Below are 24,336 nucleotides of genomic sequence, written 5' to 3'. Positions count from 1 at the left end.
TACCTGAGTCTGAGATGTTTTGTTTTTTTGACCTGGGATTGAACCCCAGGGTTGCATAACCACTGAGCCACACCCCGAGGTTGATTTTTATTTTGAGAAAGGGTCTTGCCAAGTTGCTTAGGGCCTCACGAAGTTGCTGAGGCTGACTTTGAACTCAAGATCCTCCTGCCTCAGCCTACCAAGCCATTGGGATTACAGGCATGTGCCACCTCGCCAGCCCTTGTGATACTTAAGTTTAATAAAATTTTTAAAAGGCACCAGGCACAACTTAATAAATGCAGATTGTGTACAGTGACTAAAAATAATTCCATTAATGAGAATACACAAGCTGATTTTCACTGTGACGGTAGTTCTGAAGCTGAAGAAACAAATATGGTAGCAAAATTACCATTATATCAGGATTTTTTAACAAATGGAACTTAGCTCTTGTGGTATATACTAGACCAACTTGATTACTGTCCTTGTCATAAAAACCTGAGGACAACGGGAAAGTTTATAGATACAAAGCTAAGCCCACCTGTGACAACAGTAGAAGCCTTGGCTTTTCAACTTTCCCCTTTTGAAAAGACCCTGTTCTTATCGGGAAGAGAATTCATAATCTGAAGAGGAAGGAAAAATTGAGGGGAGAAGTTTCACAGTGCCATGGCCACAGGCCTGCCTGGACCCAGGTGACAACTCAAGTCCTACTTGCCAGGCAGTTTGGCCTCTGAACCTCTTTGAGCAAGTGTCTCCTGCAAGACATGAACATGAACAAGGGCCTGCCTTCCAGTATGATTGACAAACTGTCAACCTCATAAACCTCCCAAAAGTGCCTGGAAGAGGCAACTAATCCAATTCCCAAATAATTCAACCAGCCAATTAAACCCAATGGATGTGTGAAGCTCTCACTGGGTCCCACTGCTTAGGCCACTTAGTTCAGCCACACAAGATTAAACTTGTAGGGCTGGGGATGTGGCTCAAGCGGTAGCACACTTGCCTGGCATGCGTGCGGCCTGGGTTTGATCCTCAGCACCACAGACAAACAAAGATGTTGTGTCCGCCCAAAACCAAAAAATAAATATTAAAAAAATTCTCTCTCTCTCACACTGTCTCTTAAAAAAAAAAAAAAGACGAAACTTGTAGCTACAGCTCACGAGGTTCAGCTACCTTCACTACCTATAAGCCGGTGTTCAGTTATTTAAAATGTTCATGTAGCACCTCCCCAGCAACGGCAGGGGAACTGATCTGTGCTATTCAATATCAGGACAGTACTTATTCCTGGGGGTAGGGGTGGACAGGAAGTACTTGAAGTCCAGCCATGTTTTTTTCAGGGGTGGGGGTACTAGGGATTGAACTCAGGGGCACTCGACCACTGAGCCATATCCCCAGTCTTATTTTGTATTTTACTTAGAGACAGGGTCTCACTGACTTGCTAGCCATGTTTCTTAATCTGGGTGCTGGTTGGTTTTGTGGTGTTGAGTTGGAGAAAATTAAGGTGAGCCAGTTTTTCCCCTCCTTTGCTTTCAGCCTGCATTTACCTCATTAATTTGAGACTGGGATTGCGACTAGGAAAAGAATCTCCTACTTGACACTGGTACCCTTCTCCTCCACTGATTGGACTAGCATAAAAAGGGACTTTTTCTGTGCGATTTCTATTAAAGAGCCTTATGAAGGCTGATGGGCTAGAAATGTCACGACCACATGGCTCAGCATTCACATGCTCAGGGTTAGGGGTGCTCCAGCTTGACGACAGAACTGCTGACCAAGTCTAATGGGGTCACCACCTTTCACCTCTTCTCCTCAAACCCTCCCTAACCTGCCCTACTCATCCAAAAAATGAGAGAAGTGTGGAAGGAAAGAATAAATGAGGGAAAGAACAGGAACAAGGAAGAGGAGAAGGGACAGACAAGTGTCAGTGGCCATCAAAAATGGGGAGATGGTAGACGACACAGGAATCAGATAAAGCCTGGGAAGTTCCACATTAAAAGGTCACTAATAACTCCTATATTAAATCTTGACATTGAAATGAGGAGTAACACCCAGTCTTTTCTGAGAGAGGATTCCCCTAAGACCCTGGCATGATGGCTACCAAAGTTGAACCCAGAGAACCCAAGTAATTAAAAAGCTGCTGCCATTGAGCCACGCAATCCCCCACTTGGTGCCCAGCTGGCCTAGCTCAGCCTTACTACAGCTATCCCCTGCCTTCACTTAACCTCCACACTGCTGTGACAAGGCCTGAGGAACTCTGTGGTCCTCTAGTCCCTAAAAAGTTCTGGCCCCAGAGGGCAAACTGATGTGGGGCAAGTTGTCTTATCTGCCCAATAGCTGGGGAAAAACTGTCATTTTGAGATTAAAAAACCAGTCCATTAAAAAAAAAAAATTATAAAAAATAAATAAAAAACCAGTCCGTGTGATAATGGTTTTGTGGTATTTGCTTATACTTTTTCTAGGGAAAAGCACTTATTTGTCAGAGTAACAAGCAACCATTTGCAGGCAGCACTACCACTCCAGATGTATGCCCCTCGCTTTGCGACTGCTCTGCAAGCCACCAGATACTTTCCCATCAACTGGAAAAAGATTTACTGATGGAATTAGAGGAAAGAATCAGCACAGTCCATGTTCAGCAGGAAGATTCTTTTATGATGGCGAATTTGATAATACACAGTTCAAGTAGGGCCTCAGTCGCTGGTCCACAGGAGGCAGGAAGGCGCAGGTCTGAGACTAACTCACTCCAGGGCTCACACCCCACAGATACTCAAGCCAGGAATGGCGGCCCATGCACCTCCCCAAAGCTCCACCCACCAGCCAGCTCAGTCAGGAACTATGTTGCTTTAATTCTTTTTTTGGCCACTGAAGATAAACTCCACCTGATGACAGGATTCGGCACAACAGTCTCTTTCCAGTCATGATAGGTATAGATGTCCAAGCTCTTGATGAGAAACATTCATTTGACTTCTCTTGCATGGACCAAAGAGATAGAATTTTTCTTTCATGATCTGTTGAAATATTTATATATACTTTAAAAAAAACAACTAACAGTCCATTCTGTGCTCTGTTTCCCTGGAAGGTTTCTCATTGATTACCCCTCCAATAGCTAGAGGGGCTGTGTTTCTGGAAACAAAGAATTAAGACACTTTATGCAATAAAAATTCTAATGCGACACTCAGAAGCAGATGATAGGCTCAAGGGGGAGGAGGGTAGCAGGTGCTTTTGATTTAGGAGCAAAAATGCGGCCTTCCAGAAAAGCCTAGTGGAAACAGAAGAATTAAGGAGCAGGAAAGGCTGCTGGGGAAGGCCCAAGTCCTTTGGGAATCTCCCCAACTACAAGGGACGTCACAGCACCTGAACTTGACTTCTCAGGACTGAAGACCCAACTTCTAACCTTCCACACACCCCTAAGACCCGCACAATAAGCTGGTTCGTCTCTAAAACAGGCTTAACAGGCTTAATCCAAGAATTGGGATTCAGCTCCCTGAGGGCCCAAGCAGAATTCCCTTCAGGCTGCCTCAAGTAGGCATTGCTGGGAGACCCACCAACCAGGCAGCTGGGGGGCCGGAAGGGAAAAGCCAGGAAAGGGAGGCTGCCAAGGCTTGGAGAGAAGCAGCAAAAGGCGACCAGCAACGCAGTGGCTCTGGACCTGGCTTGGCTTTGTGGGGAAGACCTGCTGCCACTGCCATCCCATCCCTGTAGTGGGGACAGACTGGGGTAAGTCTTCACAGCCAGCAGCAGCCTCAATACACTCCCAAATTCCTTTCATATGTATATGTCTATATATATATATATATTTATTATTTTTAACTGAAATAAATGCAACGGATTTGGGTTCACGCCCCTTTGCTTAGAGCTGCTCGGTCCCTTGCCCTGAGGGGTTTATGCCTTCGGGCCTGCCGTCAGGCTCACCCCCACAGAGGGAAAGTGGCCCAAGGATGAGGAGAGGAGAGAACACATACCACAACAGGTGACTGGGAGGAGGGCCTACCTCAATGAGACTTCTGTTTCTAACCCTGAGAACCTAAGGAATTGTGAAGGACTCGGAAAGAGGGAGCTGGGGTTAAAGGTCACCGGGCTTTTTATTGCAGTTGAAGCAGACTCGGACAGGATGGTCCCAGCCACGAGAGGGAACAGCCCGGCGGTCATGGGAGCACTCATCACAGAAGCCCTGTCCGCAGGCACGGCAGTGGTGCTTGGAGAGCTTGATGCTGAACTCCTTGCGGCAATTGTGGCAGTGCAGGATCTCATGATCGGGCACCCAGTAGGCAGGCCTGGCCGCGTCCTTCACGAGGCCTGCAGAGGGAAGAAAGGTGATGGTCAGGACACAACATACCCTGTACCCCAAGTCCCAACTGGCAAAAAGGCATCTTCAGATACTGGCTTGCACACAGAATCTCCTATAGTGCTTTTAAAAAATGCAGATGCCCGGCCTCTACCCTGACCATCAGGATGAGAATCTTTGGGGTAGGGCCAAGGCACTGATATTTACTTATCTATTAAGTTCTCCAGGTGAACCTCAAGTATAGCTGCACCAAGACACACTGGAGAACTATAAAAAAAAGTCCTGACCCTGAAGTGAGACCTCCTTCGAAGTCCCAGTTCTGCCGAGCACAAGTCAACTAGTGGCTGCAGGATTAACAGCAGTTACTTCACTTTTTGGGGCTTACTCATCTAACAACCCCTTCCAAGAGCTATTTATGAGGATGACAAGAAATAACATGTCTAACACACTTGCCGGGTCGGTACTCAGTGAGTGAGTCTGGGAAGCAGAGGTAGCAGGCCATTTGTGCCAAGGGCAGCCCCTGCCTCTCCCAGGTGACCCTGAGGGCAGAAGCAACCTGAGCTTCAAGCCTGGACTAATCCATCTAATCCCACATCCTTGAGTCAAAACCTCATCATCTGCTCATTTTGTAGGCCACAATGTTTAAGTTTGACCCAAGCTGTTTTCATAACTGCCCACCCAGGAGACATTGGTCTTTCCCCCACAGTGTACCAAATGATCCCCAGGCCTGGCCAACCCTGCCAAAGTCCTCTACCCACTGGTGGATTTTCCCTCCTCTCCCTCCTCCCACCCTCCCACCTAGCTCCAAGTAGCCCTCACATCTGGATCTTAAAAGCTAAATTAATAATAGCTTGGCTACTGTAGTAAAGGCAGCCACAAGTTCTTTAACTGCTTTCCATCTTGACACTCCTGCCCCCTTCCTTGAATCTAGGCAGAGTACAGAAGATGTACCAGTTGGCAGGCCCAGGAGGCTTCTATGTCTTCAAACATTAGCTCTTAAACCCCCAAGTAACCACTTAAGTCCAACTACCACTGGATACACCACATGAAGAAGTCTTGGGGGAGTTGGGGTTGTAGCTCAATGGTAGAGCACTTGCCTAGCATGCAAGAGGCACTGGATTCAATCCCCAGCGCCAATTAAAAAAACTAAATAAAGATATTTAAAAAAAAAAAGAAGTTGTCTTGGGGGGAACACAGAGAGGGAGGGCCACTCTGCTGAGCCAAGCTTCCAGTCCCCTTAAGGCCCCTGTAAGTCAGCTTAGACATTCCAGACCAGTCCAGCTGGGCATAATGGTGTATCCCTGTAATCCCATCAACTCAAGAGGCTAAGGCAGGAGTATTGTACATTTATGCCAGCCTCACCAATTCTGGCAAAAACCTATCTCAAAATAAAAATTTAAAAGGGCTGGAGATGTGGCTCAGTGGTAGAGTGCCCCTGGATTCAATCTCCTGCTACCAAAAAAATAAAAGTTGAGTCCAGCTGCCATGCTGAAATATCACATAGTAACTTTAGATAATGCCACCAGGAGCAGAATAATTACCCTTTCCTGACTTTTACACCCACACAGTTTTAAGACATAAAATAGTTACTGACAGGCGTTTCATTTCAAGGTAGTGTGTTAGGCAGCAATGGAAATGTAAAGGGATGGCCTCTAGGAACAAAGAGAAAACCAGAGATGCTGCAGAAACAAGCAAATGTAAAATTGTAATTGATTTCTTGATGCCCAACTCCAATCGACCTTTCAAGCCTTTGAAAAATCAATGAGAACCCAGAGTACCCACAAAAACTCTCATCCCACATCCTTTACACCCCAGACAGACACTGCCAGGCCCACCTAGTGGTATGTCAATGGCTGTCACCACGGCTCCCAAGGTGTTCTGCACAGCCTCTCCCACCTTCCGAGCAATGAGTGTTCCGCCTTCATCGTCTACCTGTGCCTCAGTAACATCTGTGGGAAATGATAAAGGAAAAGATGTTGCCTTAGTCGTCTACCAAATGGAAAACTCAGGGCCTCAGCAGAGCTCTTTTGGATTCACCTCCTTGGACCACTGTGCTGGCCTGCAGTGATTCCAAGTGTCTGGGCTGTGGGCCAGGTCAGCCCAGACCCTGAAAGTGGTATGACAGCTATTGTCTTTTACCTCCAATCCTTTGTAACTACTTCATAACCTTCTCTTAAAGTAAGCCAGAGAGGTTCTGTAAGCATGACCTAGAAACTTCTCTAGGAAGAGGACTTAGTTGAAGCCATCTCTGATAAGAACTGCAGGCTTTGCAGGGATTAGCGGCTATGTGTGGGTTCCTTCCCTCAGAAGCACCTCCGTGGCTCATGAGTTTGGCCTCCAATAGGCAGGAGCAATATGGTCTGTCAACCAGGTTCAAACTCCACCCCCCAAGAAGAGCACTCATAGAACCCTGCTAAGGAAGAGCCTAACAGAGGATCGAGAAAGTGGCTCAGAGATAGAGCACTTGCCTAGCATGTGTGGGGCGCTGGGTCTTCCCCAGTACCGAAAATGAAAAAAAAAAAAAAAGAGCTTAAAGGACCACTGGCTGTGCCAGCAGATCAGCTACTCTCAGAACAGTGATGTGGTTAGGAGCAGGGCTTGGGTAGCAGGAGTCCTGTCCCAGTGAAAAGAAGGAGGATGGACCCCCTCCGCCCTGGAAGCTCTCCGTCCCCACATTACCTAACTGGACATTCCTGGAATCGTAGCAGTTGTCACACACCCTCACGGGTGCAGGCCCCCAGCCCCGCTCGGGCACTGGCCGGGTCTTAGATGAACAGCTGTCGCAGAAGCCCTCCCCACAGGCCCGGCAGTGATGCTTAGTGTCATTGTCTTTAAAGGATGTCGCACACTTGTTGCAGCTCTGTTTTAATCCAAAAACACAACAGAGAGGCAGGAATTGTACATGTCTGTCAGTTGACACAAGATAGGGGAGGTGGGAGCAAATCAGGGAGGTAGGTTGTTTCTCAGTCAGGACCCAAATTATCCAGTAATACTAGTTATCTGAACATAGAAAGGATGGGAGTATTTCCTGTAAGAAGATAAATGAACTGAAGCTCTGTGCTCTCTGGCTGTGAGTGTCCTAGTGATTTATGTATCAAGCCAAGATGACCCTCAAAGACCTTTAAAAGGCTTCTTTCTCCAGATTCTGTATCTATGGCCTCAAACATCTGAGCAATATTAACTGACTCTCACAGGTAAAGAAACTATAACCCACCACAAAGAAAAGACTTGCAGATATTGGGGAATGAAACTGACCAAATTATGTGTATGTGTAAATATTTAGCAACAAATCCCATTATTAAGTATAATCATAATGCACCAATAAAAAAAGAAAATATTTGCGTAACAACACAAAAGGAAATTGGTAATCTAAGGAGAAACTGCCTCAAAGTTCCTACCCGTTCCAATACCCTTTGAGATAACTACACTGGGGGGAACTGCACCTAGTTCACAGAACCAGCTTAGTCCTGGACCAAGCAGTGGAGGAAGGATGGGCTGTACCGGGGATGAAGGGGCATCCTGTCACACCATACCAGGATTTGGGAATTGGGCCTCCAGTAGGCAGGGGCAATCTGGTCTGTCAGCCAGGAAGTCACAGCTTTGGTGGGCCCAAGACTTAGCTCAGACACAGACTGAGCCATGAAGTTCATCCCGTCCAACAAGCGCTGGGCAGCATTGTTGTTGTCCTTCAGAAACCCATCAGTCTGGAATGAAAATGCAGGATCCCGTCATGCTCTGAGTGAAGGAACTACAAGGAAGAAGGGAAGGGTCCCTGGTGCCAACCAGAACTACAAACTCCTTGGCATGGAAAAATGGAGAATCTATGGCTTCTAGGCAATGCTGCACCCAATGGCACTGATTTATTCTTGTTGTATTGACCATAAGACTTGATGTGCAGCTGTTTTAACTCAGGACTTATTTTATCCCTTCGGTATAGGAGGCGACACTTTGTCCATGAAGCATCTCAACCCAGGCTCAGTTAGGAATCCTTCCTCTCTAACCGCTAACACCTACCTACCTCTAGAAATCCTATTTCTGTGTAAGTGCAATATCTATTATGTATGTTGACTCCCTGCTAGCATCCAGAACAGTTTTGGGCACACTGTACTGTACAACCTATGTTAAAACAATCAATGAGCAGACACATAAAAAGCAATGTATTCTCCTAATCCCAAAGATTATGAGAGAAGCAGCCTAAGAGTAAATTTACTATATTATTGTTTTCCTGGAATAGAAACTATCTCATGATTTTACTTCCTCACTTTTAGGTCATATTAAATCCTTAGGATAGCATAGCCTTGGTCATCAAAACCATCTGGCCAGCAGGGGATTAGCAAGGATGGTGGAATGTGATGGACATCATTATCCAAAGTACATGTATGAAGACTCGAATTGAGTGTCAACCTATTTAATATACAAACAGATATGAAAAATTGTGGTATATATGTGTAATAAGAATTGTAATGCAAAAAAAAGTACATGTATAAAGACATGAATTGGCGTGAACATACTTTATACAAAGATATGAAAAATTGTGCTCTATATGTATAATAAGAATTGTAATACATTCTGCTGTTGTGTATTTAAAAAAAAAAAAAACTCATCTGGCCAAGGATGTGGGCTCCATAAAGAAAACTACACAACAATAACAAATTTCAGTGGGCACAGAAATTGGGGGTGGGGAGTAAAGGAAAATAAGGAAATTCTCAATTTCATGTAACTGTAGAAATCAGGAAAAGCTAAAGGTGGATTGGCAGGTAGAAATGGGCTATTTTAACTCTGGAATGTTCCCCAACGGCCCATGTGTTAAAGGATGGTTTTATTGGAAGGTGGTAGGAACTTTAAGAGGTGGGGCCCAATGTGAGGTTTTAGGTTTCTTTCTCTTTGGATTCCTGGCCATGAGATAAATGGGAATTTCCCATCACAATGTACTGTATTGCCACAGGCCCAAAGCAATAGGGCCAAGTGATCAGGGACTGATACTGAACCAGAGCAAAACTTTCTTCTTTAGAAGTTGATTATCTCAGGTATTTGCCAGATAAGGAAATGTGACTAATATAGACAGCAAGTCAGTAGAAATTATACCTCAAGGGGACAACAGAGTGAAATAATTCCTTTTTGAGAAAACCACTTGTCTTTTTCCATGAAGGGAAAAGGTGTAGGATTTGTTATGATTTATGAATAATTCCAAGTGTGAATAGTGACTTTTCACTTTTTCCTTTTTCCTTTTTTTTGGGGGGAGGGGGCAGTGAGGAGTGGGAGGAGACAAGATCTCACCAAGTTGCCCAGGTTGACCTTAAACCCCAGGTCCAAGTAATCATCCCAAGTAGCTAGGACTATAGGCATACACTACATCCAGATGTGAACAGTGATTTGATGGAATGAAAGTACCAAATCACTGCCTCCTAAACAGGTCTGTTTTTCCAAAACCTTGCATTCAATGTCAAATTAAAAACAGTAAATAAAGTAAATAAAGGTCTACAAAAATTCTACTTCCTAGCATATCCTTCAAGAAAATTTCCCAGAACAAAGAAATTATTTTCTTACATAAAGATGGTCACTAAAACATTTTTATTGCTCATAAAAAATTCATTAAAAAAACATAAATGTCCAAAAATAAGGGAATGATAAATCCCGACTACAGTCTTGGACAAAATGAATTCTATCATGAGAAAAATGGCATTTAAATCACAATCAGGCTGGGCATAGTGACACGTGCCTATAGTCCTAGCTATTATAACTCAGGAGGCCGAAACAGGAAAATTGCTTGAGTCTACGAGTCTCAGACAAAGACAAGCAACACAGAAAGTTTCTGTCTCTAAATAAATAAATAAGCAAGCAAAAAAAAAAAAAAAATGACTGCATCTATAAAAACATCTGCATATAGAAAATGAGTGAGAACATTAGAAAATAAAGCTGTATTTGCTAAAGGACAATGACAGATTAATTTTTAGCTTACTTCACTTAAAGTTGTGCTCCTACCATTTATGCAAGAAGAAATAAAAACAATTCAATAGCTGTAACAGGAAAGGCTTCCAGATCTTGCCTTTCTACAGCACTCATGTTTTGAAATTCATGGCTAACCTTCCTTCTAAACAAGCTCCACTTCTTCCTACACATGAATAACTGAACAAAACAAAAGAAAGGAGGAAAAAAATCAATGTAAGAGTTCTTACTCCAGGCCACACATGCACAATCTCTGTCCGCACCACTGTATCCACAGGATCTTGGTTCCCAAACCAGTACTGCCGGCTACGATAGACCACGCCACAGTTAGGACACTCGATCACATATCTAGGAGGAGGAGGATAAAGTATTATCCACTCAGGCCCTTGGGAGACAAACACCAACAAACCTTTAGTTACGTTGTTTAAACTCACCCAGACCAGGCATATTTTGCGAGACCCATCCAAGGAGAGTCGGTGGAGGCAGATGTTTTGGGCACTACACTGACTTCCTTGCCTCTCTCATAGCAGGCCTGCAACATGGAGTACTCTGCAAGCTTATTCTAGGTACACCAGCCCCATGCCCTCTTCACTTCCCCACTCCCCGCAACCATACTGGTTGAGGGTTTCACACCCCACTTAGCACCTAAGAAGATTTGTTTCTCTAAAGAAGCCAGTGCTCTGAGAGATAATAAAATGTGTACCCATCCCAGGTCTAAAACCTGGGCTCTAAATTACACACTTATCACAGAAAGGAGACATACATCAAAACTAATTTAGCTGGATGCAGTCGCACATGCCTATTATCCCAGTGACTCAGGAGGCTGACACAGGAGGATCAAATCTTCAAGGCCAGCCTCAGCAACTTAGTGAGGCCTTAAACAACTCAGCAAGACCCTGTCTCTAAAAAATAAAAAGGGCTGGGGATGTGGCTTGGTGGTAAAGCACCCCTGGATTCAATCCTCAGTACCAAAAAAAAAAAAAAATCAATAAATAAACATACATAATAAACAAATAAATAAATAAATAAAGCCATAAAGACATGTATTCTTTTGAATACAGCTGGGGAAAAGTTCCAAAGGTATTCAATTTGAATATCGAACACTTCAGGATGCAGCAAAGGGCAGCCCCAAGCCAATCTTTCCAAAGGAGAAGGCATGCAAGCAAGCCTGCTGCTGGAGCAAGGAAACGCTTTGAGAACTCACCTTGCAGGTATAAACTCGGTTGTCATACTGGTGAGAATACCTGCAACGGCTCTTGGCTTCGTGAGGCACTCCTTCCTTCCCATGATTCATGCTGTTCTTACATCCAACCCTGAGGGAAACCCCAAAACAGTCAATGAGAGAGCAAAAGGAGCCAGCGCCACTTAGAGAAAGGCCAACCCTAGCCAGGCACAGGGCTAAAAGCAGATCTTTGTTACTGGGACTCAGAGGGCAGCTGACCCTGGAAATCCAGAGGCCCCTCTGTTACACTTACAATCAACAGTGTGACAGAGATAGAGCAAGCATCTCCCTTGTATGGGGAAAAAAGAGTTTCTTCTTGCAAAAACAGACCTTGTCCCAACAGGAATGGAGGAGCCAGAAGACACCAACTTAACCAAAGATGAAACCTGCATGGCTCTCAAGAAACTAAAAATCCAGAAAGGGTGAAATGGAAAGTTAAACCAGAACAGGCTGCCAAGATGCAAAATGCAAGCCAACCCCCAAAAGTTGGCAATGCGTTAAGGGGAGGCTTAAGCCAAACAAGAAAAACTTCCAAATGACAGTGAGTTCTGTCATCCTGACAAGGCAAAAACAGAGGTCAGGACTTTGGAATTTTGCTGTAATAAAACAGAAAATTCTGGAAACCCAGTGAGGCTCAGAATGGAAAAGTGATGATCCAGAAGTGCTGAAGCCCCTCATGCTGGGTTCACAGGGAGAACAGAAAGGAAGGTAAGTAATATGGCAACTAACATTCCTTTTCCCATCCCAAACTGAACTCTCCAAGATAATTCTTGGCTCTCTTTAGCCTCCACTGTATAATCCAAGAGCCAAGACCTTTTTACCCAGGTCAGAGGTGGTTCAGTACCACAGCAGGTAGCCAAAAGACCAATACAGAACTGGGCTCAGGTCTCTGCCTGTAGACAGGCAAATGTTGGCAACATGGGCAGTGATCCTGATATGAGCTAAGTCCATGATGAAGGGAACTTGGGGAATATCTATAGGACATGGAGACTGCATTCTGACCTAGACACACTAGGTTCAATCCCCTGGGGTTGATCAGACAAGGCACCCAGTCTGTGATTTAATAGCCATCAACAAGTTCAATTAATACATCGATCTTCAGATGTAGGTCCAAAGAGCAACAGCAGCATCACCTAGGAATTTATTAAAATCCAAATTCCCAGGTCCTACCTCTGACCTACTGAATCAAACTGTGGGGAAAAGGGCCCAACAATCTGTTTTAACACAGTTTTCAGGTTTTTCAGATGCATACTAAAGCTTGAGGAGCACTGTTCTAATCCCTCAGTAACAAAGAAGGGCCCATGGACCAGCTACACAGGCAATGACCTGGCCCTTGTTCCTGATGCAGAAGAATCTTGGGTCCCACCCAGACCTGCAGGTTCAGAAACAATATTTTATCAGCTTAAGGTAATAGATATGCAGGTTGAAATTTGAGAAGCACTGCCCTAACTCAGTGCTCTCAGATTAAGCTATACCTTTGAATCATCCAATGAGTCTTCTAAATACATCAATCCGGAGATCTTACCCCAGATCCAATAAATGAGAATTCCCAGTGGTGGGGCCCCGGCCTAAATAATTTTGAAAGCTCCCTAGAAAATTCTAGTATGTTCTAATCATTTGCCCTCACAATGAAAAGAATCAGCTAGGTTAAATATATATCACAAGGTTTTGCACATGGCTTGGGCATGGGCAGGGAGGTTACTCACATATTAGTTTAATAAATAGCAACCTATAAATAAATGATTGAAAGCCCTGGTTAAAGACACAGAGAAGGGGCTGGGGATGTGGCTCAAGCGGTAGCGCGCTCGCCTGGCATGCGTGCGGCCCGGGTTCGATCCTCAGCACCACATACAAACAAAGATGTTGTGTCCACCGAAAACTAGAAAATGAATATTAAAGAATTCTCTCTCTCAAAAAAAAAAAAAAAAGACACAGAGAAAAGCACAGAACCCCAAATCTTCTGTCATAAAAACTGCCCAAAACAGAAACCAGTTAACTTCACATCTACACCAGTTTAGAATCTTCAGAGAAACCTTCATAACTATGTACCCTTGAAGCTCTTGCTATCTCAAAGTGTGACTCATCATGATCACCTGGAAACTTGTTGGAAATGCACCATCTTGGGCCTTGCCCTGGATGATTTTAATCAGAAACTGAAATTTAGAAAGACCCCAGGTGACTGGCACATACACTCAAGTGAATGACTACTCTAATCCTCTAGTACCTGGAGGCGGAGCGGGACTGGCCTCACTTACCCACAGCTGAGGCACAAGGAGGAGCAGGTGAAGTACTCATCTGGAAAAAAGGAGCTGTGCGCCATCTGGTCATCAGGGATCTCACCGCTGAAACGGTCACTCAGTGCCTGCCAAGGAGGGAAGGTGACACATGAAGGTCCTCAGCAGAGAGCCTGTGCTTTGGCCCTTCCTCTTCCTGCCTTTTACTGCTAGCATATTTCTTACCAGGACCACAGGCAAGGAGGAAACACAGTAACTGCTGCTCTTTACCCTCAACCTTGACCCAACCTGTACAGTCCTCAACACAGGAAACCTTGGAAAGAACCCATTTGTGATGGCCCATTGCCTAAGAGGTAAAAAGTATGCAGAGTTATGTTCTCTCCTAACTGCTGGGAGGTTATAAACTACCTCACACACTCAGTATTTTATTCAAGACCATACAAATATTGACTATCATCTTTTAGGAAGCTGGAGAAAACACTGAGGCTCAAGAGGACAGACTCAAAGAGAATGGCTCCAGAAAGCCAAGAAGTGAGCTGGGTTCAGTTCCAACCACAGATGTCCACTTGGAGTTCACTAGACAGTAGAACTATCCCAATGTAGATAATAACATATCCCTGGCCAAAAAACAAGGAAGAATTATTATAGCGTTTCACAGTTATTTATCAACTCTACTAGCCTACCAAATGGCAAATAGCCAAAGTAAATGCCAAAAAGAAAGATAAAGTATTTGAGAAGCAAATAAAATTTTATGTTGAAAGGTGGAATCCATTTTTAATCCTCTGTTGTCATTCATTACTTTATATTCAAAGAATTCTTCAAACTAATTATTGCAATGGGCCTTCTAGGCTTTAAAAATTATCCAGTGGATTCTGTTCAGAGTTTCTGTAGTCCCCCAGTCTGAGACAGCCAGACACGATTCAGGGGAAGAGAAGGGAAAGTAGCTGAAAACAAAAGGACGAGATGTTACTTCCTTTAATGAAAAGGGCGAAGAGGGGCTGGGGTTGTGGCTCAGCGGTAGAGCGTTTGCGAGTAGCAAGCGCGGGGCACTGGGTTTGATGCTCAGCACCACATAAAAAAATTAATAAATAAAATAAAGGTATTGTGTCCAACTACAACTTAAAATATATATATATATTTTTTTAAAAAGGGGCAGAAGAAATTTTAAGATGAAATTTGGGAAAGGGGAAGATTAGATATTAAACTCAAGCTCAGAAGAATTCCCACTTAATGAGAACTTATTTAAGATTCCTTTTCAGCTGGCTATAGTGAAACACACCTGCAATCCCAGTGACTTGCGAAGCTGAGGCAGGAAGACTGTAAGTTCAAGACCATCCTTAGCAACTTAGCAAGACCCTATCTCAAAATAAAAAGGGCTGAGGAGGTAGCTCAGTAGTAGAGTGCTCTGAGTACTACAAAAAATAAAAAAGTTTCCTTTTTCTATTTTCAATGAAGTCTTAATACCAAGAGTTGCAAACTTCAGTGCTAACAGAGGCACATGCTATCAATGCTGAGTCCAGTCAGGTCTACTCTTGTCTTCACAAGAGTAGTGGCCCATGACTCACCCAAGGGCATTTAAATTCAGGATTCACAAAGAAAAATGGGCAGGCCCATTAAACACCATCTGCTAGTGATAGCTGACCAAGTTGCAATCCTTGATTGAGATTAAGAAAAAATGGTCTCACAAATAATAATGAATATTAACTCATATCCTCCTTGGGTATAATTTTGTGAGGAATACCTTAGTAAAAGTAAAGATTTTAAGAGAATATGAATAAATTAATGAATAATGAGAATAAATGAGAAGCAGGGCTTCACCTTCTTCCACACATGGTTCTCTTCTCTCCTACTTGTAAATGAGACCCATCCTTTAGGAATTATTTTGATCCTACCTCTTCCAATAAACCCTTCCCAACCACTGAAAACAATATTCCTCTGCCCTTTCTGAAGCCCCTTGGTACTCCACTCCCAAACTAGATATAGACAGTAAGTAGTGCAAGGTATGGGTCTATTACATGTATTTTTACCTCCAAAATAGATCATAAATGCTATGAAAGAAGTTCCCTACTTTTGTACCCTCCTCCAAATCCTAGCTTTGGTCTCCACAGACACTCAATTCGGACCTTTAGAATGAAGTGGCCTGGCACCAAGCCCCACTTGCAAACCAACTACTGTTCTTCCTTCCTGGTCCCAGGCTTCATCCCATTCCCATAGACACTTCTAAGTTTAAGGCTAACTACTCCCTAACTAGCCATCCCCAAAACTGGTGATTCCACCCAGGGCTTCAAGCATGCTAGGCAAGTGCTCTGCCACTAAGCAACAACCCAGCCCTTTTTTATTTTTTATCTTAATTCAATTTTATTTATTTAGTGATACTGGGGACTAAACCTAGAGGCACTCTGAGTCACATCTCCTGCTCTTTTTATTTTTTTGAGAGACAAGGTCTCACTAAATTGCCAAGGTCTCAGCCTTTCAAGTAGCTGGGATTACAAGTACACATCACCACACCCAGTACATTTTTAAGTATCTCAAGGCTTGGCATGAAACAATCCACAGCAGAATTTCCCATGGTACTTATGCCCTTAGAACTACCATCATTCTCTGCCCTAGTAACTGTTGCTTTATGTTGCCCAAGGCAACAGTAATCCCTTATGATGTTGGAAAGAGAAAAGCTCTTAGACAAAGCAGCCTTATCCTTCAGACATTGGTCACCTACCCTCTCACATACTGGGTAAGAGCACAAGTATGTCACTTCTTTTACAAGTCACACACTGATAATAATGAATCAAGCTTTAGTAAGCTTCAGAAAGCCTTACAAGAATTAAAAGCACTGAGAATATAATAGTAACTGCTGAAATTTGATGTCAGAGTTTCAGACACAAGGATAGGGAGAAACTGCCCACATTTTTATTTTTATTTTTTATTAATATTTTTATTTTATAGTTGTAGTTGGACACAATACCTTTATTTCATATTTTTTTATGCGGTGCCGAGGATCGAACCCAGTGTCCTGCGCGTGGGAGACGAGTGCTGTACTGCTGAGCCACAACCCTAGGCCCCTGCCCACATTTTTCTATAATCTGATTTTTCTTTTCAATTTAAAGTAGGTACCTAACACTTGATCCATATATTTTGCCAGTTCAATGCCAAACTTAGGGGTGGGGATATACCTCAGTGGTGGAGTGCATACATGAGACCCTGGATTCAATTCCCAGCACCACAGAAAAAAAAAAAAAGTCCAAATCTCACATCATTCCATGGTGTTTCTTGGGCTCTCCCTGAGGTCCCAAAGCTGGAAGGGGAAAGCAGGGAAGGGCCTCTCCTTAGAGTGCCTGGGAAAATATTTGAGGCAAGTCTAGAAAAGGTTGCCTGGAGACCAGATGATCTTGAACTTCAGTTGCCCTGGCAACAGTATGCCTCTTTCTATTGTACCTATAAAGGTTAGCTCCAGTTATCAAGGGATAGCAGTCAAATTCCTAATTCAAAATGACATTTCTTCTCTATGATGCCACCTGCAACAAACATCACAATTTTATAAATACTTAATAGATGTTTCCCGATCTGAAGGAATTGGAAAGTCAGTATTTCTACTTTTAGTGATCAGAGACTAAAGAAGATATTACATGAAACCTATAGGAACTCAATTTTAAAAGTTTTCCCAGTTATTCAGAACTATAAGTACTGACAACCACAGTTTATTCAATATTAATTCCCCTATACAACTGGGACTTGAGCATCTTTCCTTTAAACAGATTAACCCCTTTTGTTTCTGGAGCCTGCCATTCATTGAATCCATTTTTATGCTTCCAGGTTTCTGTGCTACACTGGAGCTGAAAAAAAACTACATGGGGAACACGAAGCATCCTGAAAGCCAGGAAATGGGACAAACGAAGCAAGTCATAGAAGATAGCAGGAAACACTTTTATTTGGCTGCAGCCAGATTCAGAGGGCATAGCTTTTGCTATAATCAATCAATCCCCTGAACCCCAAGTTTGGGTAGTTTCAAAGTTTTATACTCAGCATATAATTGGATGTGCTCAGAAACTCACAGTCTGCAGAAGTTCACATAAAAGCAGTTTTTTTTTTTTTTCTTTCACTGTTCTGGGCAAGTTTACCCTTCATGGATAGCACCTGAGGAGAGATTCTTCTCCCCTTTCTTTCCTCCCCCTGCCAGCTATTACCAAGGAGCCCAATTGGTAACTTTTTTTATCTTAGAAATGTAAACATCTGTGTGAAGCACCAGCTAGGCGCTAAGAGGCCTTATTTACACATTTTTTACAAACTACTCTACTGGATACATGTTTGTGAGAAACTAGTAAGTGGGTGTCCAGTACCTAGAGTGCTGATTTCTTCCCAGCCAGTGGCCAGTTAAAACAGGGCAACATGAAAATTGGAAGTTATCTGCATTGAACTCTTTTGTAGAGACTATTTGGTAACAGTCCAAAAATCAGCCATGGTGAAGATTTCTGGAGAAGCCCAGTTAAAACTTCTATGGAGAAAGCAGGTGCCACTTCAATGAAACTAAAAATATGACTGATTTCAAGAAAGCAATTTTTTCAAACTATTGTATTTATTTCATTTTGAATGTACTTCCTCTTTGCACCTATTTTTCTGGTTTCAACTGCATGGACTAACATAGCTGTAGCCTTATGCTATCATGTAACTATATATTATCAGGGTTCAAAAGCCCAGTATTTTATATAGGCTTTTCTACTGTTTGAGGAGTATCATATATATTAAATAAACACTTTACACAAAAGATAATAGCAATTTACATTCTTTCTCTAATTCAAGAGAATTTGTTTCTTGTCCTCATCAATACTGTGTAATTTTTTTGGCATCAGATGTTAGTTTGGATTTTTCTAATTTGTTAAGATGTTAACAGGTTTTAATTTTTGAACATTTCTCCTACCAAAAGTGTCATTTCCTTTTTTATTAAATATTCTTAACTTTATGTGAGGTCATTAGTTCTCCCACTTTGTCACTTCTCTTTATACCTTTTCTTAAAATTATTTTATTATTTTAGTTGTGGCTGGACATAATACTCTTATGTTATTTATTTATTGATATGTGGTGCTGAGGATGGAACCAAGGGCCTCACATGTGCCAGGTGAGTGATCTGCTACTGATCCAGAACCCTAGCTCATCTTTGTACCGCTTAATGAAAAAAAAAATTATTTTTTAATGTTGCCCAATTTATAAATTTTTAACATATTTGTGTAACTTTTTGAAAATAAATAACTGCTCTATTTTGTGGTTCTTGAGATTTAAAACAAAGTTGCCATTTCATTCATCAACATTCCCAGGCATTTTTTAAAAACCTTATATAGAAACATGTTGTTGGAAAGTGACCCAAGCTGACCTTAAAATTTTAACCTTTCTGCTTTAGTCTTCCAAATAGTTGGCATTAGAGGCAAGTACTATGACATTTTCAGTATAAATCCCTTTTATTCATGCTGGGGATTGAATACAGGGTTAACTGACAAATGAATCACATTTCCAGGATTATTTTATATATTATTTAGTGACAGGGTCTCACTGAGTTTTTTAGTGACTCTTTTTGTGGTGGCTGGCATTGAACTCACAATCCTCCTGCCTCAGTCTTCAGAGTTTTGGGATTGCAGGCATGTGCCAGCACACCTAGCATAAATCCCTTGTTATAGTAACTTTTGACAGATATATATATATATATATATATATATATATATATATATATATATATATATATATGGGTTATTGAATTTAGGGGTGGTATACCCTTAAGCCACAGCCATATACCCAGGCCACTCATTATTTTATTTTGAGACAGAAACTTCCTCATGGTGGTCATGGCCTTCCTATGTTGATGAGGCTTTCTTTGAACTTTTGGTTCTTCAGCCTCTACCTCCCAAGTCATTGAGATTATATGTATAATACCATCCACAGCTATATTTTATTTTTATATTGAAGTATATAATACTTCTGAAAATGATTTTTTCTGCTATTAAGAAAGCATATAATATAGTTTTCCCAAAAAATAACTCCTTGTCCCAATGATTTTTTTTTGAAAGAATATCATATTTCTATTTCTGCAAAGCACTGCACACTTTCTCTAAGTTTCAAGTTTTTTTGTTTGTTTGGTTTTGTTTCATTTTATTTTTCTTAATAAAGGTTCTGTCTTACTTACACACATTTATTTATTCATATTATTATAAGGTATCTACTTATTTCTATAAGTTCATAGTGTACAACAATGTGTGGTAAAATCCATCTGTGGTTCAGTGATGTACTTCAAGGAAATATAATATGTAGCCTAAGTATTTGGTAATACAAAATTCTAGATGTCAATATTCACTGTGACATTTAAAAAATAAATAAGATAAATTTAAAAAATTTTTAAAAAATACACAGATTAACCTGCTCAGTGAAGGTTATGTTTTGTAGGTATCTTGACTGTGGATCCCGAGCAGAGGAGAAGGAAATAGCCCATCTAGAAAAAGTGGTACTGGGCCCTGGAGACTACAGGGAAACCATTCTCAGGCAAACAGTGGCTGCAGATCTCTCCCTCTCTCAAATACACAAACACACACACACACACACACACACACACACACACTCCAAACTTTCCATTCTTTCTTATCAATTACATTTCTAATTCCACATTTTCTGTTCAATAATGAACATGAAAAGTAGTCCCTGGACCCCTTTTGAATCCAATAATGCTGTATCAATCACACGCAATCCTCATAAATAAGATAAAGCTAATAATTTTTTAAAGTCTACTAATGGCTTTAAAAAGAATGAGGCATACATTATGTGTTATAAAAAGATAACCAGAGCGGGGTTACAGCTAGTGGCACAGTGCCTAGCATGTGCAAGATCTTGGGTTCAATCCCCAGCATAAAAATTTTTAAAAAATATTTAAAAACCAAACTTAAGATTTATGATATTGATAATTTTTTTGGTTTCCAACCACAGTTCCTGGCTCATAACTCCCTTCTCAAGAAGGTTATAGAAACTCCAATTTTTCTTCCCCAAGGTGAACCTCTAATCTTTCCTTGCTTATCTCTCTTCATCCTACAAATCCTCTGATCTATCCTTATCTGAGAGCAGGTCATAAGATCCTCTTCATTCCAGAGGAATCCTGCCCCATTCCCAGGAGAAAGGAATGCTGCCAAGAGAGGGCAAGAATCTGAACAGACAGGCCTTGCTGGGTTTTCCCACTTAGACTATCAGCATTAGATCATACCCTTTTTGTCCAATTATATTTCAACAGTTGCCCATGTTTAAATCAGACCCAAAAGGACACAGTTGGGAGAGCTTTGGGATGGTTGAATATGTGGATGTCTCTAGACATCCTAGAGGGTAGCTTAGGCAGAGATGGTGTGGAAGCTCCATGCCCCTTTTCCCACTTGTACTATGCACTTCATCATTTCTATCCAGCATGGTGGAGAACACCTCTAATACCAGCAGCTCGGGAAAGTGAGGCAGGAGGATGGCCAGTTCAAAGCCAGCCTCAACAACGAGGTGCTAAGCAACTACAAAATAGGGCTGGGGACGTGGCTCCATGGTCAAGTGCCCGTGAGTTCAAATCCCGGTACCAAAAAAATTTAAAAAAATAAAGTCAGGGGAGCAGTCTTAGAGACTGAGCTCTAAAATCAGATGGGATCTTGACACTATTTCCAGGTAGACAGTGTTCAAAATGAACTGGATTATAATAAATCCAACTGGCATCTGCTCCAGAATGGATAGCTTGCTTAGTATGTGAGAACAACCACCATCTAGTATCAGAAATAATCTTTGTTGTGAGCGTGTAATAGAGAAGTTGAATGAGTTGTTTTTTTCCTAGACCTAAGTATGAGTAGTTTAAAGATAGCATTAACAAAGGAATTAAATTATATTATTTGTGCACTTACATTACACTGAAATTTTCTAGAAGCATATACAATAAATTACTAATACTGGTTATCTGCAGAGAGAAAACAGGACATTGGAACAAGAAAAGGATCTAACTTTTCTATAGTCCCATTTATTTAAGAAGAAAAAATTATGCATTACATACATATACTTATGCACTATGTAGCACTGAAAACTTCTAAACATATACTGAAAAGTAAAAGCAATGTTTATTTCCACAGAGTGAGGGTGGGTAGGTGGGGAAGGAATGGGAAGAAGACTTAACTCATGCCTCACTTTTCTGTGCAACTTGAATTATTTATCACAAGTACACACTACTTTTATGATTTTTCCCCCTAAGGATTGAACCCAAGGACACTCTACCACTGAGCTACACCCTCAGCCCATTTTTTATTTTATTTTAAAACAGGTCTCACCGAGTTGCCCAAGCTGGACTTAAAACTTGTGATTCTCAGACTAGGGTTGTGGCTCAGTGGTACAGCACTTGCCTAGCATGTGTGAGGCACTGGGTTTGATTCTCAGCACACATATAAGTAAATAAATAAAATAAAGGTCCATCAACAATTAAAACAAACAAACAAAAAAAAAAACCTTGTAATTCTCCTTGCCTCAGCATCCAGCTGCTTTTATAATTTTTAACAGAATGTCTTTTTTTTTTTAATTAAAGTATTCAAACACTCAAAATACAACTTACAGGAATGCCCCTACTAAAAGCAGTAGCAATGTATACCAAGAACCTTTTTTGATACCAAGAATTGAATCCAAGGGTGCTTAGCCACATCCCAGCCCTTTTTATTTTTTTGTTTTGAGACAGGGTCTCACTAAATTGCTGAGGCTGGCTTCGAACCTGCAATCCTACTGCCTCAGCCTCCTGAGCCACTGGGATTATAGGCAGGCACTATCATGCCTGGCTCAAGAACTTTAAAAAAAGTTTTTTTTTAGTTGTAGATAGACACATAATATCTTTATTTATTTGTATGTGGTGCTGAGGATGGAACCCAGTGCCTCACACATGTGAGGCAAGCGCTTTATCACTGAGCTACAGCCCCAATACTTCAAGAACTTTTTTAAATGGTCACATCTTTGATGGGATAAGTAGCTCACTGGCAGAGAACTTGCCTGGCACGTGCCATGCATTAGGTTCAATTCCCAGCATGTGTGCGTTCCTGCGCGCGCGCGCGCGCACACACACACACACACACACACACAAACACACACACCCTCTGGCCTTAGAAGCGGACTAACAACTGAGAAAGATTACACCATAGGCTCAAAAGTTCTTGTGGCCAGGCATGGTGGCACACACCTGGAATGCCAGTGACTCAGGAGGCTGAGGTAAAATGATCACAAGTTCAAAGTCAGCCTCAGCAACTTGACAAGGCCCTAAGCAACTTAGAAAGACAACATCTCAAAATAAAAAGGACTGGGGATGTGGCTCAGTGGTTAAGTGCCCCTGGGTTCAATCCCCAGTACCAAAAATTTTTTTTTTAATTATTAAAGTTCTTGGAAGCCAGATTATCCAGTTCAAATTTTTCACCACTTACTTGACGAGTTATCTCATGGAAACCAATTAACCTGTACCTCAGTTTCCCTATCTCAGATATTAGAAGGAGAAAAGGAATTAATAATATATATGAAGTACAGTGGCCTACAGTACACTGCATAGAGAAAGCACTCCATAAAGGCTGGTCAGAAATAGTAGAAGTAGTCAATTATCCTAAGGAAACAAGCAGCATGTGGAAAAATACCTTTTATACATGGAAAATATAGCTGGAAAAAAAAAAGAAACCACTATTAATAAAAGGACATAATTGTACGTGAGGCACTGGGTTTGACCCTCGGAACCACATAAAAAAAATAAATAAAGGTATTATGTGCATCTATTAAAAAAAAAAAGTCATGTCATGTTTTCACAGAATATTTAATGACATAGAAATAATACTAGATTTCAACGTTCCATTAAAAAAACATGGCATATAACTGCACATCCATACATCATGACCAAATTCTGATTTTTAAAATAAGTAGCAAAAAAATCATATAGTATTTGTGTGTGGTGTGTGTTGTGTGGAGCTGGGTACCCAAGGCCTCACATGTGTTAGGCAAGCACCTTACCACTGACCTATATCCCCAACCCAAAAAATTGTATAAATCACATTAAAACACATCCTAGCCCTCTCGAAGTGTTTATACAGTGAGTTAATGAAATCTGGAAGAAGTGAAGAATATAAGGGGAGGAAAATTAAGAGAAACAGGAAGCCAAGTAAGTTACTCTGGCATTGATAATTTTCCATTTATGCCCACCCTCACTCTCTTATCTCCAAAAGGATGAATGGCTACTTCCAAAAATAAACACGCCAGCATAAAACAAAATAAAAAATTAGTGAAGAGCAGACATCCACTACATTATACACTGCTATGAACTACACAGACGTCAGTTAAGAGTCAATTTTTTTTTTTTTTAGAGAGAGAGAGAGAGAATTTTTTAATATTTATTTTTTAGTTTTCGGTGGACACAACATCTTTGTTTGTATGTGGTGCTGAGGGTTGAACCCGGGCCGCACACATGCCAGGCGAGTGCACTACTGCTTGAGCCACATCCCCAGCCCAAGAGTCAATTTTAATAGCAATAAAACACTATTTGGTCAATTTGCCTAAAGAGACCTTAAAGGTAGCTTTCTATTGGTGATCATCAGAGGATTAATCACTCCAAACTTTAAGGAGGTTAGAAACAAGACAAAAAGAAAAAACAATCTTTTCAAGGATGCAGATAAGTTACAAGCACT

At 41.6% G+C, this 24,336-nt stretch overlaps 1 protein-coding gene across 1 annotated transcript in view; it reads right to left on the bottom strand.

Annotated features, from left to right (window-relative positions):
* Positions 1-2,598: 2,598 nt before the first annotated feature.
* Zfyve1 (zinc finger FYVE-type containing 1) overlaps positions 2,599-24,336 on the bottom strand; it is a 60,442-nt gene continuing 38,704 nt past the window's right edge. The window contains exons 5-12 of the mRNA XM_027931506.2: positions 13,676-13,782; positions 11,403-11,511; positions 10,633-10,730; positions 10,429-10,546; positions 7,786-7,956; positions 6,932-7,112; positions 6,088-6,201; positions 2,599-4,263 (exon numbers count right to left, since the gene is read on the bottom strand). Of these exons, the coding sequence (XP_027787307.1) occupies positions 4,031-4,263; positions 6,088-6,201; positions 6,932-7,112; positions 7,786-7,956; positions 10,429-10,546; positions 10,633-10,730; positions 11,403-11,511; positions 13,676-13,782 (1,131 nt within the window). The 3' untranslated portion in view covers positions 2,599-4,030. The remainder of the gene's footprint in view (positions 4,264-6,087; positions 6,202-6,931; positions 7,113-7,785; positions 7,957-10,428; positions 10,547-10,632; positions 10,731-11,402; positions 11,512-13,675; positions 13,783-24,336) is intronic.

Source organism: Marmota flaviventris, chromosome 2, assembly GCF_047511675.1.
Source record: "Marmota flaviventris isolate mMarFla1 chromosome 2, mMarFla1.hap1, whole genome shotgun sequence".
Classification (NCBI taxonomy): domain Eukaryota; kingdom Metazoa; phylum Chordata; class Mammalia; order Rodentia; family Sciuridae; genus Marmota; species Marmota flaviventris.
This window is presented reverse-complemented; position numbering and strand designations above follow the sequence as displayed.